General features: G+C 34.1%; 2 protein-coding genes across 3 annotated transcripts; one reads left to right on the forward strand and one right to left on the reverse strand.

The window, feature by feature from the left end:
• Positions 1-4658: 4658 nt before the first annotated feature.
• LOC114389038 (ubiquitin-conjugating enzyme E2 5-like) lies at positions 4659-7647 on the forward strand. Of its 2 annotated transcripts, XM_028349628.1 has the most exons (7): positions 4659-4896; positions 5045-5124; positions 5668-5782; positions 5894-5946; positions 6059-6187; positions 6338-6426; positions 7290-7405. In XM_028349628.1, exons 1-6 carry the CDS (start codon positions 4853-4855, stop codon positions 6382-6384), a joined length of 468 nt encoding a protein of 155 aa, XP_028205429.1. In that variant the 5' UTR covers positions 4659-4852; the 3' UTR covers positions 6385-6426; positions 7290-7405. The 2 variants fall into 2 exon arrangements, with proteins under 2 accessions (XP_028205429.1, XP_028205428.1); XM_028349627.1 differs by lacking the exon at positions 6338-6426 and having other exon boundaries at positions 4660-4896; positions 7290-7647.
• Positions 7648-11834: 4187 nt separating this feature from the next.
• LOC114389018 (ATP-dependent helicase BRM-like) lies at positions 11835-24093 on the reverse strand. The gene is made up of 14 exons (XM_028349598.1): positions 23391-24093; positions 20777-22093; positions 19284-20615; positions 18996-19108; positions 18673-18760; positions 18489-18575; positions 18189-18281; positions 18018-18101; positions 17731-17934; positions 16761-17003; positions 15133-16683; positions 14517-15044; positions 13771-14010; positions 11835-12798 (listed from the first exon to the last, which is right to left on the reverse strand). The coding sequence occupies exons 1-14, from the start codon at positions 23565-23567 to the stop codon at positions 12166-12168; spliced, it is 6690 nt and encodes a 2229-aa protein (XP_028205399.1). The 5' UTR covers positions 23568-24093; the 3' UTR covers positions 11835-12165.

Below are 24093 nucleotides of genomic sequence, written 5' to 3' on the forward strand. Positions count from 1 at the left end.
CCTATTTTAATTGTACCTAATATCTTTTATTTTAATTGTTAGCCTATGGTCAATGTCTGAGAATACTCTTCCCTCTAAATCAATCGTGCATTTGTCATTTGGGATTTAATTTAGGGTTAAGGATGAATAACAAATAAGTTAGTAAAATGGGATTCATGTCATTAGTTTGATCATGCAAGCTTTATGAACCCCACCATTCTATAAGTTAATTAATTACGAGAAGATGATCACAAACACACAATTAACTAATAATCAGAATAATCAATTCCAATATAGAAGTGAAAGCGATAAAAATATACAATCAATTGAATGACCTCGAATAACTTTATTAAAAAGAGAAATCAAATTACATGGGTACAACTACATCATAATTTGAGTTCTAAGGGTTTAGCCAACCAAAATCATAGAATAACTAAATAACATACAATATTGCATTAGAAATAAAAGAGATAAAAAATCCTTACAGATTCGGACCCCAATTGTTGTTGGTGCAGTTCTCCTTTCAAAAGCTATTGTTGTTCGTAAATAAGATAAAGCATAACCTAAAAGAACTTCTACATTTCTATTTATAAAGTTTAAAATAAGTTGCAGTGTGAAGGCTAGCAAAGCTGTGCTAGGTTAGCATGGCCTTTTGTGAGGATTTGGGGTGTTGATTCAACATGGGTCATGCTGGATCAGCATGACCTGCAGGTTCAACACGACATGTAGGTTTAGCACGAGCCGTGCTAAATCAACATGAGTTGTGCTCAATAAAAAATGTTCAAAATTCTCCTTTTCTTATTTCCTTTGGTGTTATTGGCTCTTTAGTAGTTTTCTTGTTCAACTATTCACACTTAACATACTCATAAGCTCTACAAACAAATTAAAGTAAAAATAAGACAAAAAGGAGGTTCAAATACAATCAAATAATAGTTTATCGCGCGATAAAGAAATAATGTTGCTTGAACATTTTTACATTTACATGAGAAGAAAAAAAAATTATATTAATAAAGAAAAATTGATATAAAAATAGTGACGTGTCATACATATTTGATACATGTAAATATTTTTAAAAACTTTGAAGTTAGATATATTTTATTATTATAATACATGTTTATCTATTTGTTAAGTATTATTCATGAACAATGTTTGCATGCAAAAGTTGTTGGGGTTGGACCTGAATCAGAAAGGTGAGACCCTAACAGATTCTTCAAAGTCTAGGCCTTAGGATAAATACACTCGATTTGAGTACTCCTTTAAGCCTATGTTGATTCCCATATGGTTGAAGCATTCTTGCAAACAGAGTGATCCTGACTAGTCACCTTATGATTTCATTTAGTGAGAGTGACTTGACATATCCATTGTGTGGCGTATCTTGTTATGTACTCCTAGGCGTCCTAGTGTTATTTTTCACTAATATAGTACCACATTGCATATAGACTTGAGTCTTTGTATAATTGTTGTATAATGTCTGTGAATTATTTATTATGAAATTGGTGAGTGTTGTTACGCCTTGAGTCGAGTGTGTGATTCATGTGTAATGTGACAAGTGATTGAAAAATAAATTTTTTAAATGATAATGTGGTGAAGTGACATGGATTGCAGTAAGTTGAGCTATGTGGTAAATATTTTTCTTAATGTATTTTGCTTATATTTTTGTTTATCCGTATTTTATTTAGAAATGTGATAACTCACTCTGGGTGTGTTTGTGTTTGGACTGTTTGTCATTCTGTTCCAAGTGAGCCAACCTATGTTGATGATCATGCTGGAGATGGAGAGACTTAGTCTTTCTCAGGGAAATGCTCTAATAGATGTGACATCGGGACATTAGGCGCGACTTTTATTTCACATGTTATAATTCCATAAATAATGCAGCTGTTTTATGATTTCTGCTGTTAGTTGAATTCTTTTTCATAAATTTGATCGGTCATATTTTAAATTGAGATAATTCGATTTTCTTATTTAGATTAATTTTATTTTGATACTTAAGAAATGAATGTAAATTTTTTATCTTTAAAAATGTTTTTATATATTATGTGTTTGGTGAACTTTTAATTAGTTTTATATTTATATTTTATTTATTCCATATATGTGTGCGGGCTGAGGATATTACTTTGAGGAACCAAATTCCCTAGATCTCTCTAGATCGACGATCCCTTGGTTGAATTCATCTCAACGTCACCCCATATCACCAAATTCCCTAGATCTCTCTAGATCGACGATCCCTTTATTCTGATTTCTCCAATGTCGGAAAGCAAATAATTAAAAATAACTAATAATAATAATTAATACTGTACTTCTATTGTATCGGTCCATCAAATAATCACACGCACCCACTTGTTTTGTGATTCAAATTTTGTATCTATCCATTCTCCAAGAAATGAAATGAATCTGAGTTTCACTTTTACACGCCTTTATCATACTAAGCATACCAAAAGAATAGCCACCATCCAGAAAGTGATAAAAGAATGATGAACAGATGGACTTATGCTGTGTTATATGTTATGTATACCGAAAGCAAATGACACTGACACTGTAATTAGGATAAGGTAGGGAAATTAACAACTGTAGGAAACCGTGGGCCATAAATTTAATTACTATCACTTTAGAAACACGATCTAGTGAATAAGAAAGGTACAAAAAATAATGTTTAGCATTATGTATTTAATCTATTCACTCACTCTAGAATCATCTCAGATATGGATAATGCTCTGACACATTCTTATTTAAAAGAATGAGAACAATAAAACTAAGCTCTAAATCCTGTGCTTAACCCTGATATGTTCCAAAATTAATGAATAGATCTTTTTGTTTGAGAATATGTGTATTTTTTTTTTCAAAATTAATCTTAAGTTGGTTAAAATTATTAGTTTATTACTCATATTCTAATGATATAAAATAATTATTATAAAAATTAACAATTTTTTTATACATGATAATTTATAATTAAATAATAATATTTAATTATTTTTTATAGCCAGTGACCTAATTTTTTTTTCTTATGAAGAATAAAGTTTTTTAAGATCTAGCAAAATGATATATTTAAGATTCAAATATAAAATCACTTTATTAAACTAAAGAATCGCCCACCAAATCAATTCACGCACTTCATGATAAGTAAATGAATTTTAATGCATGCCACTCTAATTAAGGCTAGTTTGACGTGCGAACAAAATGAAACGTACGTGACCGTATCTTTTATTATTTTATGTATAAAAAATTAAACCTTGAATAGAAGTCTAATTTTTTTAACTTAGACGGTGAAAAGGTACAACGTGGGAAATGGGAATTAGGTTGGAAGGAACCTTGGAAGGCATGTAAAAGGGCAGGTTATTACTTCAATGTCTGTCTATTTTTTTTATTTTTTGAGAGAACTCCAATGTCTATTCTATTCACGTTGTTTTCTGTTGTATTTTAATTTTGTATTATGAGCGTTAAATTGACGATTATCTCATCAATTCAATTAATTATAGTAGTAGATAACTAATAACAATATAAAATTTATAATTGTTCAACTTTATGTTTACAAAGTTGCAAAAAATATTTTTGTTTTTCATATATAAGAAAAGTAGGGACATATTATTTTAGGATTTGGAGTTAAAGTTTGTATTACTTTTGATGATATATAAATAACTATTTAGCAGGTTTTCTCTCAAAAAGGTAAGGGGATCCATGTTGTGAACTTGTTTGGACACTGAAAAGCAGCTAGAGTATCTTTGATGAACTCTCATTTAAGCCTATAGCACCATGTTGTGTTTGGACTTGGACTGCACAGAGTGAAAAATCTCTTAGGCCATCACAATATTATCACTACCATGCCTGTTAGGGATAAAACTACACAGGCAAGGTTCCACACTAATAATTATGTTATTAATTTCTACGTTGAAAAGAAAGAACATAAAATATTTTCTTTTTATAAAATATAATTCAATATTATATAAATAAAATTAGATTTTTTATATCAAATTTACATTTTGCAATATAATACTTATATATAATAGTTTTTTTATTAGACAAGTTACTAAATATTAATAAATTCTAGCAGTTTTTTAAGTATGTTATTAAAGACTCAATTTTTTATCATGTGTATAAAAAATACTTTATATAAAATATAATATATATTTCAGTGATTTTTCATAAGAGAATTAATCTTCAACAACAATCGATGTGAAGATGTCTTTTTTAAAAGAAAAAGAAACTATTAATCTTTTTAAAATAAAGGCTTAAATATTTGTTTAATTCTTGTAACTTTTTTTATTTTTTGTCCTTACCAAATTATTTTTTTATTTTTAATTCTTGTAAATGTTGTTTGTTTTATTTTTAGTCCTTATTACACTTTAGATGAGATAGCGATTTTTTTTTCACAATTTAAAAAATTATCTAATTTTTTTTAATAAAAAATAAAATAAATATAATTTATGATGACTAAAATAAAAAATAATAATTTTACAAAAACTAAAAAAATATTTAAACATAAAATAAATACCATTTTAGATTATTTTACATAAATTAAATAAATATTAATAAATAAATGAAAAAGAATAAGCAGTATTATAAAATCAATCTTATTATTAATATTAAGTTAAAAAATTATTATATTTATTTTAAGATGCAAAGAGTATAATATTTTCTTCATTAACCAAAATGTTTTTATGATTATTATCTGAGTCCTAGTTTTGCTTATTGCTGTCTGAACCAATTTTACTTCTTCAAGTTGCACAAGCAAAGTTCTCCCACAAACCTCTTCTTTCTCTTCCTCCCAAACATGTTTCTCTTTCTCTCTCTCTCTCTTAATTCCTGAAAAGCAAGTAGCTAAGGAAAACAAAAACATCATCACAGAAACTCACAAAGGAAAAACAAACAAACAAACAAAATGTCTTCTCCAAGCAAGCGGCGAGAAATGGACTTGATGAAACTGTTAATCCCTAATTTCTTCTGTTTTCCTTTTTTTTTTTACCTTTCATTTCCATTCAAGTTATAATCTTTTTCTATTTGGGTGTCTAAGTTTGACTCTGGATTCTGTTTTTGATTGTTGTTTTGTTTTTTGTTTTTCCTCAATTAATAGGATGATGAGTGACTACAAGGTGGAGATGATTAATGATGGAATGCAAGAGTTTTATGTGCACTTCCATGGACCCAATGAGAGTAAATTCTCCTTTGTTTTTATCTTTGTTACATGTTTTGAAGCTTTTTGTGAATTGTTTTTTGTGAAAAAAGTTGGGTTGCTATTGTGGGTATGTGGTAATTAACCATATATTGACTTTGGTGGCTCTAGATTTAGATTTGTGTGGCAACAATAAGATTCCCATATGGAACTCATAATCTTTTGTCTCCTTTTAATTCCTTTTCTGTTACTTGTATTGATTGCTTCGTGTGCATTTTGCAGCGTTATTGCATAAAACAGTTTCTGTTTGTTTTCTTATTTATTTCTCCTTTTCATATTGTGGCTTTCTATGTCCTAATATGACACTAATTTTTAGCCAGAAAATATTAGCATGAGTTTTTTTTTTTTTTTTTTTTTAATTTATGCTGACAGTTTCTGATTTTCCCTTTTGTTTATTGGTCTGTCCATGGTTCCAGAAATTGAACTGAGATTGAATGTTTTGGTTTGGGAAAGGTGCTGTTACTGTATTATGGACCTTAAATGTTTAGAATCTTCTTTTTCATCCTTGTGATGGTTGCTTGCAGGTCCTTATCATGGAGGTGTATGGAAAGTAAGAGTTGAGCTGCCAGATGCTTATCCTTATAAATCTCCTTCCATAGGCTTTATCAATAAGATCTATCACCCAAATGTTGATGAGATGTAAAAATATTGTATTTTTTAATATTGCTGCGAAACTCTATACTTTGAGTAGTTTGCCTTGTGTTAATTTTAAGTATTGTGTGCGATCATATTGGATTATAATAATTTCAGGTCAGGATCAGTTTGTCTTGATGTTATCAATCAAACCTGGAGTCCCATGTTTGGTAATGTTCTTTCTGTTAACCATATGAGAAAATATTTGTTTTTCTATTTAAGTTTTCCATTTAGAATTTTTTTGGTTCATCGTCACATGTCTAAATATAAGCATTGTTTTAGATCTTGTCAATGTGTTTGAGGTGTTTCTACCACAACTTCTTCTGTATCCCAATCCATCAGACCCCTTGAACGGAGAAGCTGCAGCTTTAATGATGCGTGATCGAGCCACTTATGAACAAAGGGTTAAAGGTATGGGTTGATTTTGAAATTTCATTTTCTGAATATGCATGTCTGTATTTGTTGATATGCACTTTCCAAAGACCAGTACCACAGGCTTGCTATGTTTTATTTGAGCCCTTTATTTTTATTCTTCCTTATTTGAGCTACAATTAAAATCAGGAGGGACGCTTGAACGAGCTGTTTTTAGTCCTCAGGGTAGTGGTTAAGGACTACAATGCAGTGCACATTCGCCTACACTCTCATAAACAGTTATAGCAACTCACTGATGGTTCTTAATCTCCTACTATTATCCAATTACTAACAGAAAAGCAATTGCTTCGGTTCTTCTATTTGACTGCAACATAAACTTTACTATCTCAAATTGTCATCTGCCAACGGAGTTAATTTTACTGCCATTTCTACTGCTATTTTTATGCTGCCTCCTATGATGCCATCAAATTCTAAACAGAAAAATGAGGCATATTACCTTATCTATGGTGTGCATATGGGTATACTTGCAGAAGAGAAGCTTAGGTGTTAAATTTATTTGTGAAAGAGGAGACACTGTCTTCATTCATGTTATATACCGCAATCACAAGCAATTGAAAAAAAGGTGTCTGTTTTCTAACCTGGCTAGGAGGCCAGGCCACCTAGATGTTTATCATCATTATATCACTTAGGAGATAATTTTTGAATCAACATTTAATTATGAGATAGCATGATGTTATCCCTGGATGACTTTGTTCTGCCAATGTGACCTATATCTATCTGTGTATAGTTGAAAACTCAATGTCTGTTATCCACATGTACCAATTGTTCACTCAAGTTCATACCTTATCCATAGGTAAGGGTTTTATTTCTCCATTGTTAGTCAGTCTTCTGTATCATGTAAAGTTTCCTCAGAGGCAGTCAATTGCCTTGTGCTGTGTGTATCATTCACATATTAAAACTAGTATCGAAATTTAGAATTATCCATCTTTTGTTGACTTTTATGAACACTAACTTGTACAAAGTATCACTTCGATTTGTTTATCTAGGCTTGAATTGATGCGAAAACCAATTTCCATATGATGCTCAGGAGCATTAATTTCTTAACATAACATTTACTCGTGTTTTTTTCTTGCAATTTCAGAGTACTGTGAGAAGTATGCTAAACCTGAAGACATAGGAGCTGCCACAGAAGAGAACTCCAGTGATGAAGAGCTAAGTGAAGATGAATATGATTCTAGTGATGAACAGGTTGCTGGTAAGGCAGACCCCTAGCCTTGCATGCATGTTCCTGTTCTTCTCATTCTATCTTAACTTGTGCATGATGTTCTAGTCATGTTAATTTACCTCATTAAATGAAATGTACTTGGTTGTGGATAGGGGAAAATTCTCCTTCCTGTTATTTAGTTTACCCTGTAAATAATGTATCATTGATTTCCTGATGCAATCTTATTTATTCTTAATCTCCTCAAGTGAATGGATTAAGTGCTTCTTTGGCTACACATCAAAATTTCTTCTACCATGGATGGATACGTTTCAATTTAATATTTATTGTTGATATTAATTTGGGCATACACTTCAACTGTGTTTTAATGGTTCAAAATTAATTATACTTAATTTTGAAACAAATGGATCTTATGTTGCAAACATAATATATTTCCCTATAAAAAAACATAATATATTTTAATATTTTGGAATGGGACTTCATTAAATGAATTTTTCAAGTTATATTTTCATGCATGTAAAAAAATTACTGTTAATTAAAAATAGTCATAAATATAATTTTCAAAGAAGGTATTATTAAAGTTAACAATTTTATTATATATAATGATAATCTATGATTAGATGGTAGTCTAAATTTTTGTTAGTTGGATTGACTTTTGAAAGAATAAAGAATGAAAGCGGATGAAGCTATTATTCTTTTCAAGTTTGGTATAATTAGTAATGCGATGGATATTCTATTCTACACAATGTTCCTAGAATTAAGGCAAGAATGGAAAGTCCTTTTATTTTTTTATAGAAGAAAGAAAGAATGAAAAGTTTAAAAGATGCTACTTAAATTTCATAATGGTAATTAAGATTACGATCTAGAATGGAATCATTCCTTCCACTTTAGAATGAATTGCCATTTTTTCATGATGATGGACATTTGTTTTCAAGTCAATTTTGTTTCATAGACCGTTTCAATCTAACCGCGGCATTACAAGTTAGGTGTTTTAAATGGATTTTCAAAAATTTTAAAGAGAACGAATTTCACATTACTATTTGTGGGGTAAGAAGTAATAAAAATAAATATATTTTAAATTTAGAAAATATCTTTTTTTTATCATAGGAATTGAACATGATAAAGAGAATTTATAATATTTATATGTCCTCCTCGACTAACTGAATTAGACCTTTAGCTTGAAAAAAAATTATTTGGTCAAATCTGATTTATTGTAAAATATTTTATTATAGTTACTCTTTTTAAAGCACTTCCCCTCTTCCTCTCTTTTCATGTATACACCTTCTGTTTTCTTTCTCCAGTTAACAATTTTGTTCTTTGCTGACTGCTGTTTTATATAACTACGAATATTTTCAAAAGAGCCAACTAAAGATTAAGAATTTTTGGTATTATTTAAATTTATTTGTGTAGCAATTTAATCATTAAAAACAATGTTCTTAAGGGACCTACATGAAAATTAATGAAGCTATAGGCCATACTTTAACCCTATAGTTTGTAATTTTTTTTACCAAAACGAGTTTAGATGTAGGAATATAAATAAACCACAGAAATATTAAATTTAAATGTTAAAAAATGCAATTTATAAGGCTAATATTTTTTGTTATAAAGAAGACTAAAAATGTAAGGTATCAAAAGTCAAGTATAGATCATATTAGTTTTTATGGAAATGAGATAAAGAACCAGGTCAATTTATTCATTCTTAAAGGATTAGATTTTCATTGTTCTTTATTTTTTTTAATTTTGGAAATGAAATAAAAGTTACCTAACTACATTTTATCCTCTGTAATTAAGGGATTGATGCAATAATATAAGATTTCACTGCATTCATGTGAATGAAAATTATCTATTTAATCGAAAAATTCATATTTAATTTTTATTATATATAAAAAAATTTTGGATCAATGATAGTCATGAGTGTAAAAAAGATTTAACTTTGATTAATATGTGTGGAGACAACCATAGTCTATGATCCAACACACACAAAGTCTATCTTGTGTCTCTAGACCATATTGTTATGGAGATGATTATGTGTTGGCAACATGTGTCTATTGTTTCCCTTATATTGATAGGAACATATGACGTGTCAGCTTCAAAACTTCTAGTCGTATGGTTTTCTTGAAGCGACAGAGATTACAAATTTGATCAAGCCCCTATGCTCATTGAGTTGATAACGAGGGATCTTTATGTAGATCTTGGTTGAAACAGGATCTTATTGTTGAATAACACCATATAATGTTATTAAAGAAATTAAAAAAAATTATGAATATTAACTAATAGACACAATAATGCATCTTTGTGTGTTTTTGCAAAATAAACGCGTCCATCTCTTCCCAACAAAAATAGATTTGAGAGAATCTAAATCCTATAAACCCGGTGATGAAAAGGATTCTTCCATGAAAAAGCACAACAGTGACAGAGAAACCATAAAAACACTATTTAGTTGATGATAATGGAGTCATGATGATATATACAAGATATTTTATTTGAGGCTCGTAATTATGTTATGTGATTTTTAAACTGCTTACAAAAACTAATGCTGCTTAATGAATCAGTGAGTGCATTTGTGCCAAATACACTGATTACTTATCCAATGACATTATCGAGGAAAAAGACAAATGAAAAAAAAAAGGTTATGCTATGTTGGCCTAGAGGAGTAAGAATTATGACGTGATGAAGTGCGCGTTTGGGTTGATGTTATCGATCCATGTTGAATCATTTTTTCTTGTCAAAAATGAGTAAAAGATGTTTTGTAGCTTTTTGTTTGATCCAAATAACATAAATTAAACTGCCAAATGGGAAAATTTTAACTGCTTTCATATAGCTTTGTATTGACTAAAGAAATCATTTTATCTACTCATAGCGGACAAATTAGAATATTACCAAATCATACCTAGACCGTTATCATGGCCACCACTGCCTGAAATTTAAAAAATTAGTCAACACATTTATATTTCGGAGTCGAAAGTTATTAGGTCCCAAGTCCAACGCAACAAAGATGGATCATGAATTACATGCATTTTAGACAGTTATATCCTATATAAAATCTTAAAATATCACCTTTACATTTTTATTTTTTTTTACTCATACAAGCAAACAACTATTTCACTTAGATTTTTTTATCAACAAATATTAGTTGTTAATTTTTATTAGTGAAAGATTTAAACTCACATTTTTTTTCTTTCCTTTTAATCACCGAGTCAATCTTATAATTCTTATTTGAGTTTGAGGACAAAATTACAATAATCAAATTTAACGAAATTTCATTTAGAAAAAAAAATTGGATTTGTTTGGGAGGAGAAAAAGAAATGGAGTATAAAAATAAGAAAAAGAGAAATAGAATGAATGAAAATAAATGACAAATATGATGATTATTAGAATATTTTATTTAAAAGAAGTAGAAAAAAATATATTTAGATAAAAACTATATTGTCCTTGAGTATAAATATGGATAAACTAAAAAAGGATATTATAAAAAATATGAAAATGATGCTCTTTACTCATTTCCACTCACTTTTAAAGAGAAATTACTTTAGATAAATTTCATCATTTTATTCTTTTTACTCCGCTCATTTTCTTCCTACTAAAGAGTTAATTCTTTCCATTTCACCTTATTTCTTTCCCCTCACTTTATTTTCTTTCACATTTCCTCCCTATCAAACAAAATCAAAGGAAAGAAAAATAAATAAATAAAAAATGAAATAAATTTATAAGTTTGTCTTTGTGTCTTGCTTGGTTGTATAAAAAACAAAAACAAATATATTTATATAAATTAATGTAGAAATCTGTTGTAAAAAAAAGTATATATAAATTATGGGTATTTGGGTTATTTTATTGTTTAAATTAGCGTTCCTTCCCTTTTCTTTTATACAAAATGACACATTAGAGATAATAGAGTATGGAAGTCTTGCACTGTTTTTCCTCTGTTTATTCTCTTTTTCTCTTCCTAGTGTTCCAAACAAAAGAAGAAATAACCCTTGCTGTTTCGTTCTGGTATGGATATATCCATTTCGTGTCAAAAAGGGAGATCCTTTCCCTTTTCCTATAATCCAAACAAACAATTAACTTTTTTTTTTATTATATAAACGTCTCTTAATTTATATTAGATAACATTGTATACCTTTCTCGCAAAGACGCAAACCATACCTCTCCTGATTTCTTATGCATTTTTAAGAAAAGTCAAAATGATGTATTAAAAAATTTAATTTGCCCAAAGGTTAACGATCAGATATCCTGATAAAATAACCAATATAGATCTCTGCATCTTATGCCTATATTGAGATTCTGTGGATATTTCCAACTGTAATATACACAATACCCTGATTAAATATCCTTGTAATATTTAGCTTTCTGTATTATTATTTTATCCGGTTACTATCAGTTCTTTTCTTTTATTCTTTTGACACAAAGTAAACTATCTTGGCTTCTTTTTTTTTTTTTTATGTAACATGATAATGAAAGGAAGAATTGCCACCTAGGTAAACAGGACCCTACCAGAGATGCATTTTTTTATAGACTAACATGAAACAAGGGATTACTATACAAAAGTTTCAGCTATCATCTAAAGAAAAGTTTTAATAGCTGTAGCTGCAACTGCACGATGAAGATATCCAAACAAAAAAATTGGAGAACTTACATTTTAACCATTTAGGTAGCCGTAAAATGCACTTTTTTAAAGGCCTAATTCTATATTAACAGTATGGGGGTAAACTCTATGAAAGGGCCACTAAAATTCTTCCTGAGACTAGTAGCAATATGTCCATTATTTACCATCCTTATATCCCGAGAAAGGGAAACCCTATGTATGGCTTGGTCTTCTCTTCCCAGAATCTGTTCTTAGCCTTTTTACAGGGTTTGCCCAGCCAACTGACCCACCAGATCCATTTGGTTGTTGAGATGGCTGGCCAGCCCACCCTTGTGCATGGGAACCCTGTTGAGTTAACCTAGCTTCTTTGGGGACTGAAGATGGACCTGGAGTTCTCATGCTAGATGGTGAAACAGGACCAGTTTTAGGTTTCACAGCAGATTTCTCCCTGTCATTTCTTCTCTTCTTGCATACAACAAGTTCACCCGGATGCGCGAGCAGTGAAGAATCTTCCTGCTGTTGCTCCCTGGTGCTGCTGCCCCCACCGCTTCCAGTTCTTGATTCCCTCTGTGGCAAATGGACTTTAATTCTGTTGTTTTCACCACTAGAAGCTGATCCACGTTGCAGTGACCTCTGTGAAGGGTATGACTCGGTTTCCATCTCATTTATCAGCCTGTGCCTCTTGCTTTGGCTAACAGCCGCTTGCCTTGGGGATGTTACTGTACCAGCAGCAGCTTGACTGGAGAAAGAAAGTGCACTTCTTGCATCTCGGAAGTCCGTATCAGGAAATGCGATTTTCAAGATCTCAAAAAAGAGATCATGAACCTTCCTTGCTTCAGTTCTTACCTGCAAAAATCAATATTTTTAACGTACCTCAAATATTTTATATGGTAAATTCTAGTAGAAATCAGTAGAGATTATATAATCTTAATCGCATTATCTAAATCAACAGTAGCCTAGAACATCAGGCAGTAAAAGATGAGAGACATCAGACATTCCACATTTGACAGCAAATTTGCAGAAGAATCACTTCGAAGTTAAGAAGTATTGGTCAAATGGAATACAAAGTAAAACACGTAACTCCTGTTAAATTTTCATTTTTAAACAATCAGGATGTGAATAGAAGCACATTGATATTAAGAATCGGAACCAGGAATTTTCATTTCAATAGATTTTCCTCTTTGCTTGATATTAAAACACAGGATATGTTTGAATTCGTTAAAGACATTTAAATCCATCATAAACATCATCAGTATGGTGATACTGTTCGGACAACTATCAGCAAATGCCAAGGATAAGATACGCCAAGAAAGGAGAAAAGATGCAATGCCAAGGATAGGAGTGATTGATTAGTCTCTGGACTTCACTAAAAATACTTTTTAGATTTTTGTTTTGAACTTTGGCTCAACTAGCAGAATATATAACTACAACAAAAAAGAAACAATATCTTCAGGAATAAATCCGACCAGCATTTGAGAACTTAGTGGTTAAGTGTTTCACTAAGTTCATTGAAACAAAAGAAGAAATAAACAGTTAAAATGCAGTTAATAATATTATAGGAATAGGATATAATTCATAATTAAAAAAATAAGACTTCAAACATGCATATTCTACTAAGCTTATATTTTGGCTTGGATAAAAAGATCCAATGTGTTTTTCCTAAGTAACTCAAGATCAAACATCTAGATTTCTTCAAACAAAAACCAAGCATGCTAAGTTGTTTTTGGAAACTGATTAGTTTCCATCTCGAGAGGACAAGTTAGTGCAACAGCTTCCACCAAAATCCAATAAAGTACAGATCCAGATAAGAAACCTCACCTCATGTGAAAAACCATAAAAATGCATTGCACTCTTCAACATGAACTGCACATCAAATACAAGCTCCGTTGCTCCATTATACTCAAATTTATCAATCCGCTGATCAATCTTTCGCAGATCTAACAGGCTGTTTCCAGATCCAGAATTTTCAATCCTCTTCCACAAATCCATTAACAAAGGCACAATCTCATGGCCTTCCTTGTCTATTCTCCTTTGGAGCTTGCTAATTACATTTTTGCACTGCCAGTACAGAAATCAAATTCGTTTAAAATACTTTTAAGTACATGAGCAAACATGGAAATTTGAGAATAAATTTATATAGCCTGCAAAAAGTCCAGTCAAACGAAATGAGCAAAGTCAAATATTTTCAGGACTGTAGCTGGTAAAGATACCTCAGCAACTTTTTTTTTTAGGGGGGAAGGGGAAGTTGCCCCACTCCTAGGATAGGGCATGCCATAAGCCTCAACGAGTACTCATAAAGGTATTCACAGTAGAAAAGGACTCAAATGATCCACCAATGAAGTATTGCCAAGAGTTGAACCCAAGACCATTTTGTTTATTCAACAGTTGGTGAACCCTCATTGGCAACCATATAATTTTTTATTATATTACTTCTGTTGTAAATTAAGAAAAATTAATAATGATTTCTGATTATTCTCATTGTATGGAAGAAGACCATTCCATAAGGAAACATATGACCATCACCGTAGAAAAAGATGCAAGATTAATCAACTAAAGATCCATACCCTTCTCTGGATAATTTCAGTCATCTTAGTGCCATGTGCTGAAGATCCACTTGAATTGATAGGTTTTCCTTCCCAGCTTTCTCTGGAGTGGTCACCAGCATCTTGTGAAGGCACAGACATGCAATTCAAACGGCTTGACTTTGGAGATCCATGTAATTTGGATGTATTGGCAACTCTCCTTGAAGGTAAGGTTCGCTTATTTTTTAACGCTGGTGTGTTTTGTTCATGCCTGCTGGCATTGGAGTCACCAAATAGTTTGGATTCTGGGTCAGTCCTTAGTTGCGCTTGATATTTGTGGTCTGCTTGGACTGCCAAATGAGATGCCATTTCACTACCAGATTTTTCTTCAGGTCTTTCAGTGGCATGGCGAGGTCGAACACGAAGACTGCGTTTACGTTTAATCTTCGGTTTCTGCAAAACTTGTTCATCCTCACCTTCATCACGATCATGAATCCAACTTCCAGACTGTTGATGGTCCATGTGAGAATCACCAGATACTGCAATTTCCCCTTCCTCTAACTCATCTGTCTGCCAAAAATCATCATAAAGATATTTAATAAGAATGAGATACAACAAACAACTACTGAAAAAAAAAATCGCAAGTATAGCAACATACCATCCTTTTTGAAATGGAACTTGGCCTAGCATCTAATGCAGAGAGGGATCCAAATTTCTGAGAGGAGACTGATGGAGATACTATCTGTCTCACTCTTTGACTGTCTGAGGACGATCCTGAGGTGCCAGCTTCTTCAACCATCTGATTGTTTCTGGCACTTTCTAAAGATTGAGGAAATTCATATCCAGCATCACAAAGCAGACCATCTTCCAATTGATCTTTATCAATGGTCTGCGCTCCATCAGCCATGCTATACCCATCATCATCAAATTCTCCCATTTCTCCTTCTTCATGTGCATATTCATTTCTTTCATCGGAACTTACTTCAGAGTATTCCAAAATTTCATCATCCAACTCTTTATAATTAGGATGTTTTTTTCCCTTGGGTCGTCCCCTTTTTCTTTCAGAACCAAATTCACTTGATTCTATGCCAATACTACCACCCAATAAAGTATTCTTTGATGATCTTTTTGATAGAGCACCAATAGCAGCATTTACTTCTCTTGTATTGGCTCGAAGCCACTTAGGCACATGATCATATCGTGTCATCTCCTCAATCCAATCAAGTTCATCATCCATTTGATCAAACAGTTCAATTTCCTCTTTACTCCTGGCAATCATGCGATTTACCTCCTGTAGTGAGGGAACATCATGGACAGTTTCTTGATACCTTTCTTCATCATGTAATAATGTCTCCAAAGTCAAACGCCTCTCTTCATGTGTTGTTCTTTGATCAAACCGTCCAGCATTAATAACCTCATCAGCCATATCTATCTTATATTGTTGAATATTGTTCCTTATGAGGCTCTCAATGGACCCCATGTAGCGATCCTTACCTGCAAGTTCATCCTCCATATCAACAGTGCCTCCACTTCTCAGTTCATCTTCCTTCTGATGACTAGCGATTTTGTCAACAACAGCTTCCATGTATATAACTTTGACTTCTCTTTTCTGTCCAATACGATGAGCTCTGGCCACAGCCTGCTCCTCATTTTTAGGGTTTGGATCAGGATCATAAATGACAACCGTGTCAGCAGACTGAAGGTTAAGGCCTCGTCCGGCAGCTCGAATACTGAGCAGGAAAATGAAACAATCTGAATCAGGGCTATTGAAGTCCACTATTGCTGATTCACGGTCTTCCAAACTAGTAGTCCCATCAATTCTTCTGTAAACAAGTCTTCGCCACTGTAGATATTCTTCCAAGATGTCTAGAAGTTTTGTCATGGTACTGAAAAGTAGAACTCGATGTCCAGTTCTTTGAAGTTTTATGAGGATCCTATCCAGGATCCACAATTTCCCACAAGATCTTACAATGAATTCCTTAGATAGATCACTGAAGAATGGGTAATTAAGCAATGGATGATTGCAAGTCTTGCGCAGCTCCATGCATCTGTTGTTTAAAGTTTTATATTGCTTCACCTGGTATGCTGGATTCCTATGAAGCTTGTGTTTCTCATCCTCAGGATCAAGACGAAGGGTACCAGTTGATTTGACCCAATCATAAATGGCACTCTGGACAGCTGACATTTTACATTTCAGAACTATGCTGACCTGCAATGAAGCATTAATATAAGCATTTAGAAACCAGAGTATGAGTAAGTGGTCAAGTTAGGGGGCTATAATCCCACCTTAGGAGGAAGTGAGCCTTCAACATCTTCAACACGACGCCTGAGCATGAAAGGCTCAAGAATCTGATGAAGTCGATGGATAATAATGACTTTCTTCTCTGTCTCAAGCCAATCATCCTCTACATTTTGAGTGGGACCTTCCTTTTGAAATGGTTTCGAAAACCAATCATTGAAGGCTTTCTTATTATCAAAAACTTCAGGAAGAAGTAAATTTAAGAGAGACCAGAGTTCCTTCAAATCATTCTGCAGAGAAAGAAACACACCATTAATAATTCCATAAAAAAACTATACTGTATCATGTACCTATTATGATTTGTCAATAGCCATCAACTTAACACTAACATATAATCATATTGAACATACACCTCAATGCTCTAAACATGAAATCATTTATTGTGTCAAGAAAACCACATTAAAATTATAATTATTTGTAAGAGAACTTTGACCACATTAAAATTTACAAGTTACTGCTAAACAAGCACAATTAACATAATCAGAAATATAATTGATCAAAGGGTATGCTAACAAGAGAACTTATTCACGCTTTCAACCAAGGTTGTCAAACTCAAGAGATTAGGTAACTCTTGCAAGAGTTTATCTAACATAAAAAATATTAAAATATTTATAAAAAACATATATACATGAAACATTCAAACACAACAAACATTATCAACCAGTACACAAATATGAATTGAAAACCAACAAAGAATATTATCAGTATGCTGAAATATACTCTATTATTCCCAATTTCCAATATTTTAAACGCTGAAATATACACTCAAGCCCCAATATTTCATCATTTCTCATACACCAAAATATACTCCCTGCTCCTTAATAGTCCAGACTCATATCAGTTCATTTATGACACTAAGTGTTTGGTCTAACTGGCACACATTAAAAATCAATGAATACATACATTCACAGACATTACCATATACAATAATGCATAATGAGTAAAGGCAAAGCAGACCTGTAATGGTGTTCCTGTCAAAAGAAGACGTCTTTGACAACGATATCTATCAAGATCACGAGCTAAAACTGAATCTCTATCCTTCATTCTCTGTGCTTCATCAATTATGATATACTTCCAGTCAATTTTTGAAAGTTTTGACCGGTCATACATGATGAACTCATAAGTAGTCACAAGGACATTAAATTTCATAGCACAAACCTCCTGCAATTGTAGCAAAAAGGAAATTCAGCAGTAAATAACAAAATACTCTTAACATTTTGAGTGATTAGGTGAGGCACACTTACTTGGGAAAATAATTTTGATCGATGATCCTTGCTTCCAACATAAAAAATGCATGAAACAGATGGCAACCAATTATAAAACTCACTCTGCATAATGAACAATTTTTTTCAAGTTAAAACCACAATATCACATAGAAAGGGAATATCCATCAAATGAATAAATTGAAAGCTCGCCTTCCAGTTAACCAAAACAGCATTTGGGACTATTATAAGATGTGGGCCATAGTTTCCTTTAAATTCCATCAAGTAAGCAATCAATGCCATAACCTAGCAAGAAAGAAAAAAATTATTGAAGGAAAGCACAAGTACTACAGTATATGATTATGTATTACCCATAAAAATCTAATATATCCCACATAAGACATAACAAAGTTAGAAAGGAACTATGAAGTCACTCAGCTGCAAAAACAAAATTAATGATAAACATTTTGTCCAATCAAAGCAAGAGCAACAAAAAAAAAGCATAATAATAACCTGTACAGTTTTGCCAAGACCCATCTCATCCGCCAAAATTCCATTTAACTTGTTGTTATACAAAGAAAGCATCCATTGCAAACCAACCTTCAAAAATATAAGGTATCAAAGTCTTGAAAACTTGCTCAAGACAGCATAAAGAAATCACTTAAAGAGTACTGTTTCATATAATGTAGCAACCTACAAGCTGATAGTCTCTCAATGTTCCAGCACGTAACATTGATGGCTGCCTTATGACTGTTTCATTCACAGCATGGGCAAGGTTGTAATACCTGAAAGTAGCCAAAATGGTAACGATTCAAGCATCAGATGCATAATTATACAAACAAATTAAGTAAAGTTTTAAAATCATAGTTGCATAAACATTTTCAAGACATTTTAAAACACCAAAAAAGATCATAAAAACATTATGAGCCAACAACTCTCACTAAAATGCACCTCCACTCAAGAATTTGTGCAAAAAGTCAAGGTGGAAACTAAAATAAAAATAAACTAACAAAAACGCACTTGTTGACAGATGAACTGTCTCTAGGAGCATTCATCTCCAGAAAACGATTTCTAATCATCACTTCCTCTCCAGCACAAGCTGCAGCTGCTCGGACTTCTTCTTCAGAAAGACCCTTCAGTAAAAAACAAATGATGGATCAGAGGCGTGTAAATACTCTTAAAGAACATGTTCCAATAGTACAACCTCCAAACTAATTTGTATAGAAAAAGGGGGGAAACATAAAGACTTTTCTCAAAACATTGGAAGAAGAGGAGGGGGGAGGGGGGAGGCAATTTTATGAAGCATGCCTGCAATCGAGCAGCGGCTGCAGCAGCCTTTGCTGCTTCCTCCACTTCTTGTTGATTTTTAGCAGCCGTTATCTTACTTCCTAATTTGTGTAGATACTCTTCAGTCTGGGTTAAGAAAGTTGAAAGAACAGCATATCTCTCTGCAGCATCACCAGGGATGCTAGTCTGCTGCTCCAGCAACATCTCCCTATATCTGTCAACATCATTGTTTTTTAAGGCTTCCAGCCTTTTGTTTCTGTCATCATCTTTACGTTTTGAGAACTCCCGCAACATCTTCTCATGATATTTGGCAACTCCCCTGTTGCGGGCTGTACGGGCATCACGAATGGCCCAGTGAGCCTCAAGAAGCTTCTTACGCCACTGAAATATAGATTTGAGTTGCTTCTCCCTTACTGCTCTCTGAGATGCCTGCACTTGTCTAGCAAGTTCCATGCGCTGACGTTCACACAGCCTAACAAACTTGCGATATGGCCTATCTGGCATTGCCATTATCTCTTGTTGCTGTTGATCAATCTCATCCCTTAAACGTGCCTGAAGATCTACTAGGCGAAGCTTTTTCTCTTCAATTTGGAGCCTCAGCACAAGATCTGGCCTAATTCTTTTCCTCTCTAAGTTTACTGCCAATAAACCTTCAATCTTTTTTAAATTTTCTGTCCTTTTCTTGTTAAGTACTTCCATGCCTTCCTCAAAAAGAAGATCTTTGACATCATATGCCAGTGATAAGTTATTGTTGTTGTTTAGCATCATTGATGACCCAAAGGAGTCATGTTTCCTAGTAAAGAAAGGAAAATCAAATAGAGGTCCATGATATTTTCTGGTTGGTCCCACATCCTTTGGCTGGGGACCAGTGCTCGTTTGTGAAGGTTTCTTAATTTGCATTGTGTCGGATACAGGAGCCTGCGGTGCAATAGCCTTTCCCCTATCTAATGCTAACTCGTTTCTAACAGTAGTATTATTTACACATTCACCATCCTGGTTAGACTTAACAGAGCATCCAATTGATTTCTGGTCTTTCTTTCCAGCAGATAACGTTGGAGCAGATTCCTTTGACACAGGTGGTGCAACAGCTTGAACATGAACTGGGGGTACAATGGATTTCTCATCTCTGGCAAAGGATTCATGCTTTAAAGAACTCTGACCATTAATACTAGGGATAGACTGTGGCTCCTTGGCACTGGACTCAATTGGGCTTATTTGTTCTGCCGCAATATTTCCAGCAGGTTTGTCTTGGTTTTGTCCTCTTGCAGAATGATTTGGCTGTTGCGCCTGCATCTCAAGAGGTGGTGGAACAATAGCCCGAAGAAGTTCTTGAGGCAGAGTACCTTCTCCTTTCTATAAACCAACAGAAAACAGAAAATAAGGAGAATCTCCTTTCAGATTATGCACAGTATATCTTTTTCTAGGGCTATATAAAATTACAAATAGCACACGAAGACATAGGCAGAAAGGTGCAGACAGACTAGACAGAATGAGAAAGGAATCAGAGATTTAACCTTCAGCCGCCTAAATGCTAGTATCTGTGCTTTCAGAACATGTAGTTGTTGCTTTGTAAAATTGGTTCGTTGCTGAGGCATCTGAGCTGGTCGTCCTTGAGATTTTGCAGGATTACCCAAACCCCCTTCATTTGTTGGACCTCCAGCCTGAGGAGCAGATTGGTTTAACTGCCTCGTGTACTGCATTTGAGGAGGTTCTGGACCAGATGATGAAGTTTTTGCATTCAGAGGATGGTCTGCACCTAAGTTTGTGTTAGCAGAAGACTGCTGAGAATGCATAGAGGGCATACCATTTCCAACTACTACTGGTTGCCTCGGAGGAGCTTGAGACTCTCTGCCATGAACATTGAATTGCTGTGTTGCCATGTCACTAGAGTTACCAGCTATACCAGCATTCGTTATTGAGCCAAGATGGCTGGATGGAGCTGTCTGCCTGGCTTTTGAAGAGCCTGACTGCCCAGACATGTCACTGGATGAATTAGCATGTACTGAGCTCTCACTTGCAACTGCTGGAGAAGTAACCTGCTGCTTTGAAACAGGAACAGGTGATGACTGAGCACCAATGTTGCTCTCATTGACCTTTGATTGTGAGACCATCCTTGACTGCATCAGTGGAATGAGCTGCGCCATTAAGTGTGCATTTGCAGGATGTGATAAGTCTATATTACGTTCACGTGCCCATGCCTGCATAGCCTGCAATTGAGCAGATACTGCAATCTGGGTGTTTACAACATTTTGGATGCCCTGCTGTGTTTCCGGTCCTTGCATGGGTCTTATCATATTTCCAGGAATTAAATGTCCAATGGTTGGTCCCTGAGTTGAAGGCTTTCCTTCACTCTTCTGATCAGGTGTCATTTGTTGTCCTTGGTCCATTTGCTTGTCACCACGAGCACCACGCTCAGATGAATTCCTAGAGGATGATCCTTGACCTTGATTTGCTGCCTGCATAGACATAATGTCCTGCATTTTCAAATTTCCCATACGCATCTCCTGATCCTGCAGAGATGCAGAGCTTAACATTCCCATTTTAGTTTGCTGCTGTGACTGAATTCCTAAAGTAGGCCTTTGTTGCGCAGCATGGAGAGCATATTGAAGGTATGCTTGATGGACAGGATTTAGCATTTGCTGCTCAACACCTTGACCCCTTAGCTGGATATCCTGGTTGGAACCAAGATGCAATTTTCGAGGCTGCTGAGGCAGTTGCATGGCACTAGGAGATGAGAAATTGTTACTCCCAAATACGCCCTGAATTCCTGCTTGATAAGCTAAAAAAGCTTCATTCCCTTCTGGTTTTCTAAGCAGTTGCTGTTGAAATGACTGCATAAGTACACAGGTAAAAATCATGATTCCATAACACTAATCATTTGGTGAAAAGGTAGCACTAAAAGCAAAGCAAATATAGGATCATAAAGCAGAGTTCACTGATATCAAAACAGAAAAGAGTATATGAAAATTCTCAAGTATAACAAGCTCATTTGGTTCCAAAACTTACAACCATATTCACGAATTAAGATTTACAGGGGGAAAAAAAGGTAGGAAAGACAATTTCATGGGATTTTACATAAGCTACTTACAATATAACAAAAAACCAAACATAACCACAAACATGGAAGAAGAAGACCGTGATTATAACTTACGACAAATCCCAAATCACCATTAACACAAAACATACAAAAAAGCAGTCATATATTAATGATCAAAACATTTTGAGAAAGAAGCTGATATAATGAAAATTTTCCAATTTAGATTTGCAATAGATGCAAAACTGACAACCAACAAGAAACAGATGATTTGAAATTACTGACATCACTAACGTTTCACTACTCATAACAGTAAGTGATAGGCAGCAGAAACAATTAAGGCTAAGATTGATATTATGCAGAAGCTGACGAAACAACACTTTTAACAGTTCCAACTTGAGTTTCTCCTGGTTGTATAATCTACATTCAATTCAGCATGTTGAGACTACAACTACAACAATAGCACCTGAATAGGAGGCCCGGTGTGGTGAACGAAAAACACGAACCTCAAGTTTTACTAACCAAATGTAACCTCATTCTAAAAGGAAATCCTAGGAACACACAGAACAGTTAAGTTTGCCAAAATAACTAAACGTCCCACAGGAACATAAAATAAATGCAAAAAGACCAATTAGTTAAAAAATTCAAACACCACAGCAAGGTTCAGCTTGCCACGATGGAAAGGAAACTTTGGCTGAAAAAACTGACAATGTCAGCAGCACTCAATTGCACCAACCCCCAAGTTCAATGCTCTTTCCAGCACACTCTCCTAAATTAGTAAAACATGCCTTGTTTGACTCCTCTTGTACACCTCAAAAATTAATTGCACTTGAAATAAACAAACCACATACCGGACAAAACCAAGTCAGACAAGTACGAGGTTGTCGTCCACCAAACACACACACACAAGCACAAAGTCTCACTTCAACACAATTTCCAACATGCACGGAACTCCCAATTTCCCAAAACCCCCTCAAGTGTAACAACACAAGTCATCAAAATTTCAAAACACTAAGCACCACCACCACCACTTATCAAAGAAACATGTTTTCTACAATTTTCAACGAAATTCAGCTAAAACCCAAAATCCAAACCTGTCTAGAACCTATTTGTTGTTGTTGCTGCTGCTGCTGCTGTTGCTGCATAGAGTCCAACCCCAACTGCGACGCTGAAGACGACGAAGTCGGCGACGCTGCGGCCGACGACGTTGTCGTCCGCCCCGCCGACCCCACTCCGGGGTTCCGGCCGCCCCCTCCGCCACCGGATTGCATGCAAACTAGCTCACAATTTCAATGACACACACGTGCCAGCGAAGAAACCCCCCAATTCGGGTCACTCTCTCACTACAAATTCCCAAAATAAAATAAGTTCAATTTAATTTTTGGGAAAAAAAAAAGATAAGGAGACCCCACAAAAGGAAAAAAGAAAAAAAAAAACTCAAATCCTTCCAAAATTCAAGCGAGGCACTGAATAAGAGAATCTTTTGGTTTCCCACAACGCATTAGCGTCCACCATTGCTTTCTCTCTCTAGCTGGAACCGATTTTCTCTCTCAAAAAATCGTAGATCGGAAGGGCGTGGAGAGAAACGAAGTTGGAGCTGTTGTCCGAATCGGTGAGTGTGTGTGATGATTCCACTATGTGAGTCGCACGCGATTGTGCGATTTTCGGTCAAACCCTAACCACCTTTTTTTTTTTTTTGTTGAGGTTGAGGTTTGGTAGTTGACAGAGTGAAAGAAGGGTGTGTTGTGTGCGCCTTTATGCCAAAAAACATAGGGAGGTAGGGTCGAGTTCCCCTCG

This window comes from Glycine soja, chromosome 16 (genome assembly GCF_004193775.1).
Source record: "Glycine soja cultivar W05 chromosome 16, ASM419377v2, whole genome shotgun sequence".
NCBI lineage: Eukaryota > Viridiplantae > Streptophyta > Magnoliopsida > Fabales > Fabaceae > Glycine > Glycine soja.

What these genes read in the sequence shown, in the direction of transcription:
- LOC114389038 (XM_028349627.1), top strand. Translation starts at nt 4,853, where the DNA reads ATGTCTTCTCCAAGCAAGCGGCGAGAAATGGACTTGATGAAACT. An exon ending in CACCCAAATGTTGATGAGAT is followed by an intron (nt 5,783 to 5,893) that starts GTAAAAATATTG and finishes TAATAATTTCAG; the next exon opens with GTCAGGATCAGTTTGTCTTG. An exon ending in TTATGAACAAAGGGTTAAAG is followed by an intron (nt 6,188 to 7,289) that starts GTATGGGTTGAT and finishes TTGCAATTTCAG; the next exon opens with AGTACTGTGAGAAGTATGCT.
- LOC114389018 (XM_028349598.1), bottom strand. Translation starts at nt 23,567, where the DNA reads ATGCAATCCGGTGGCGGAGGGGGCGGCCGGAACCCCGGAGTGGGGTCG. An exon ending in CTGAAATTATCCAGAGAAGG is followed by an intron (nt 14,011 to 14,516) that starts GTATGGATCTTT and finishes CTGTACTGGCAG; the next exon opens with TGCAAAAATGTAATTAGCAA. An exon ending in TTTATGGTTTTTCACATGAG is followed by an intron (nt 12,799 to 13,770) that starts GTGAGGTTTCTT and finishes TGATTTTTGCAG; the next exon opens with GTAAGAACTGAAGCAAGGAA.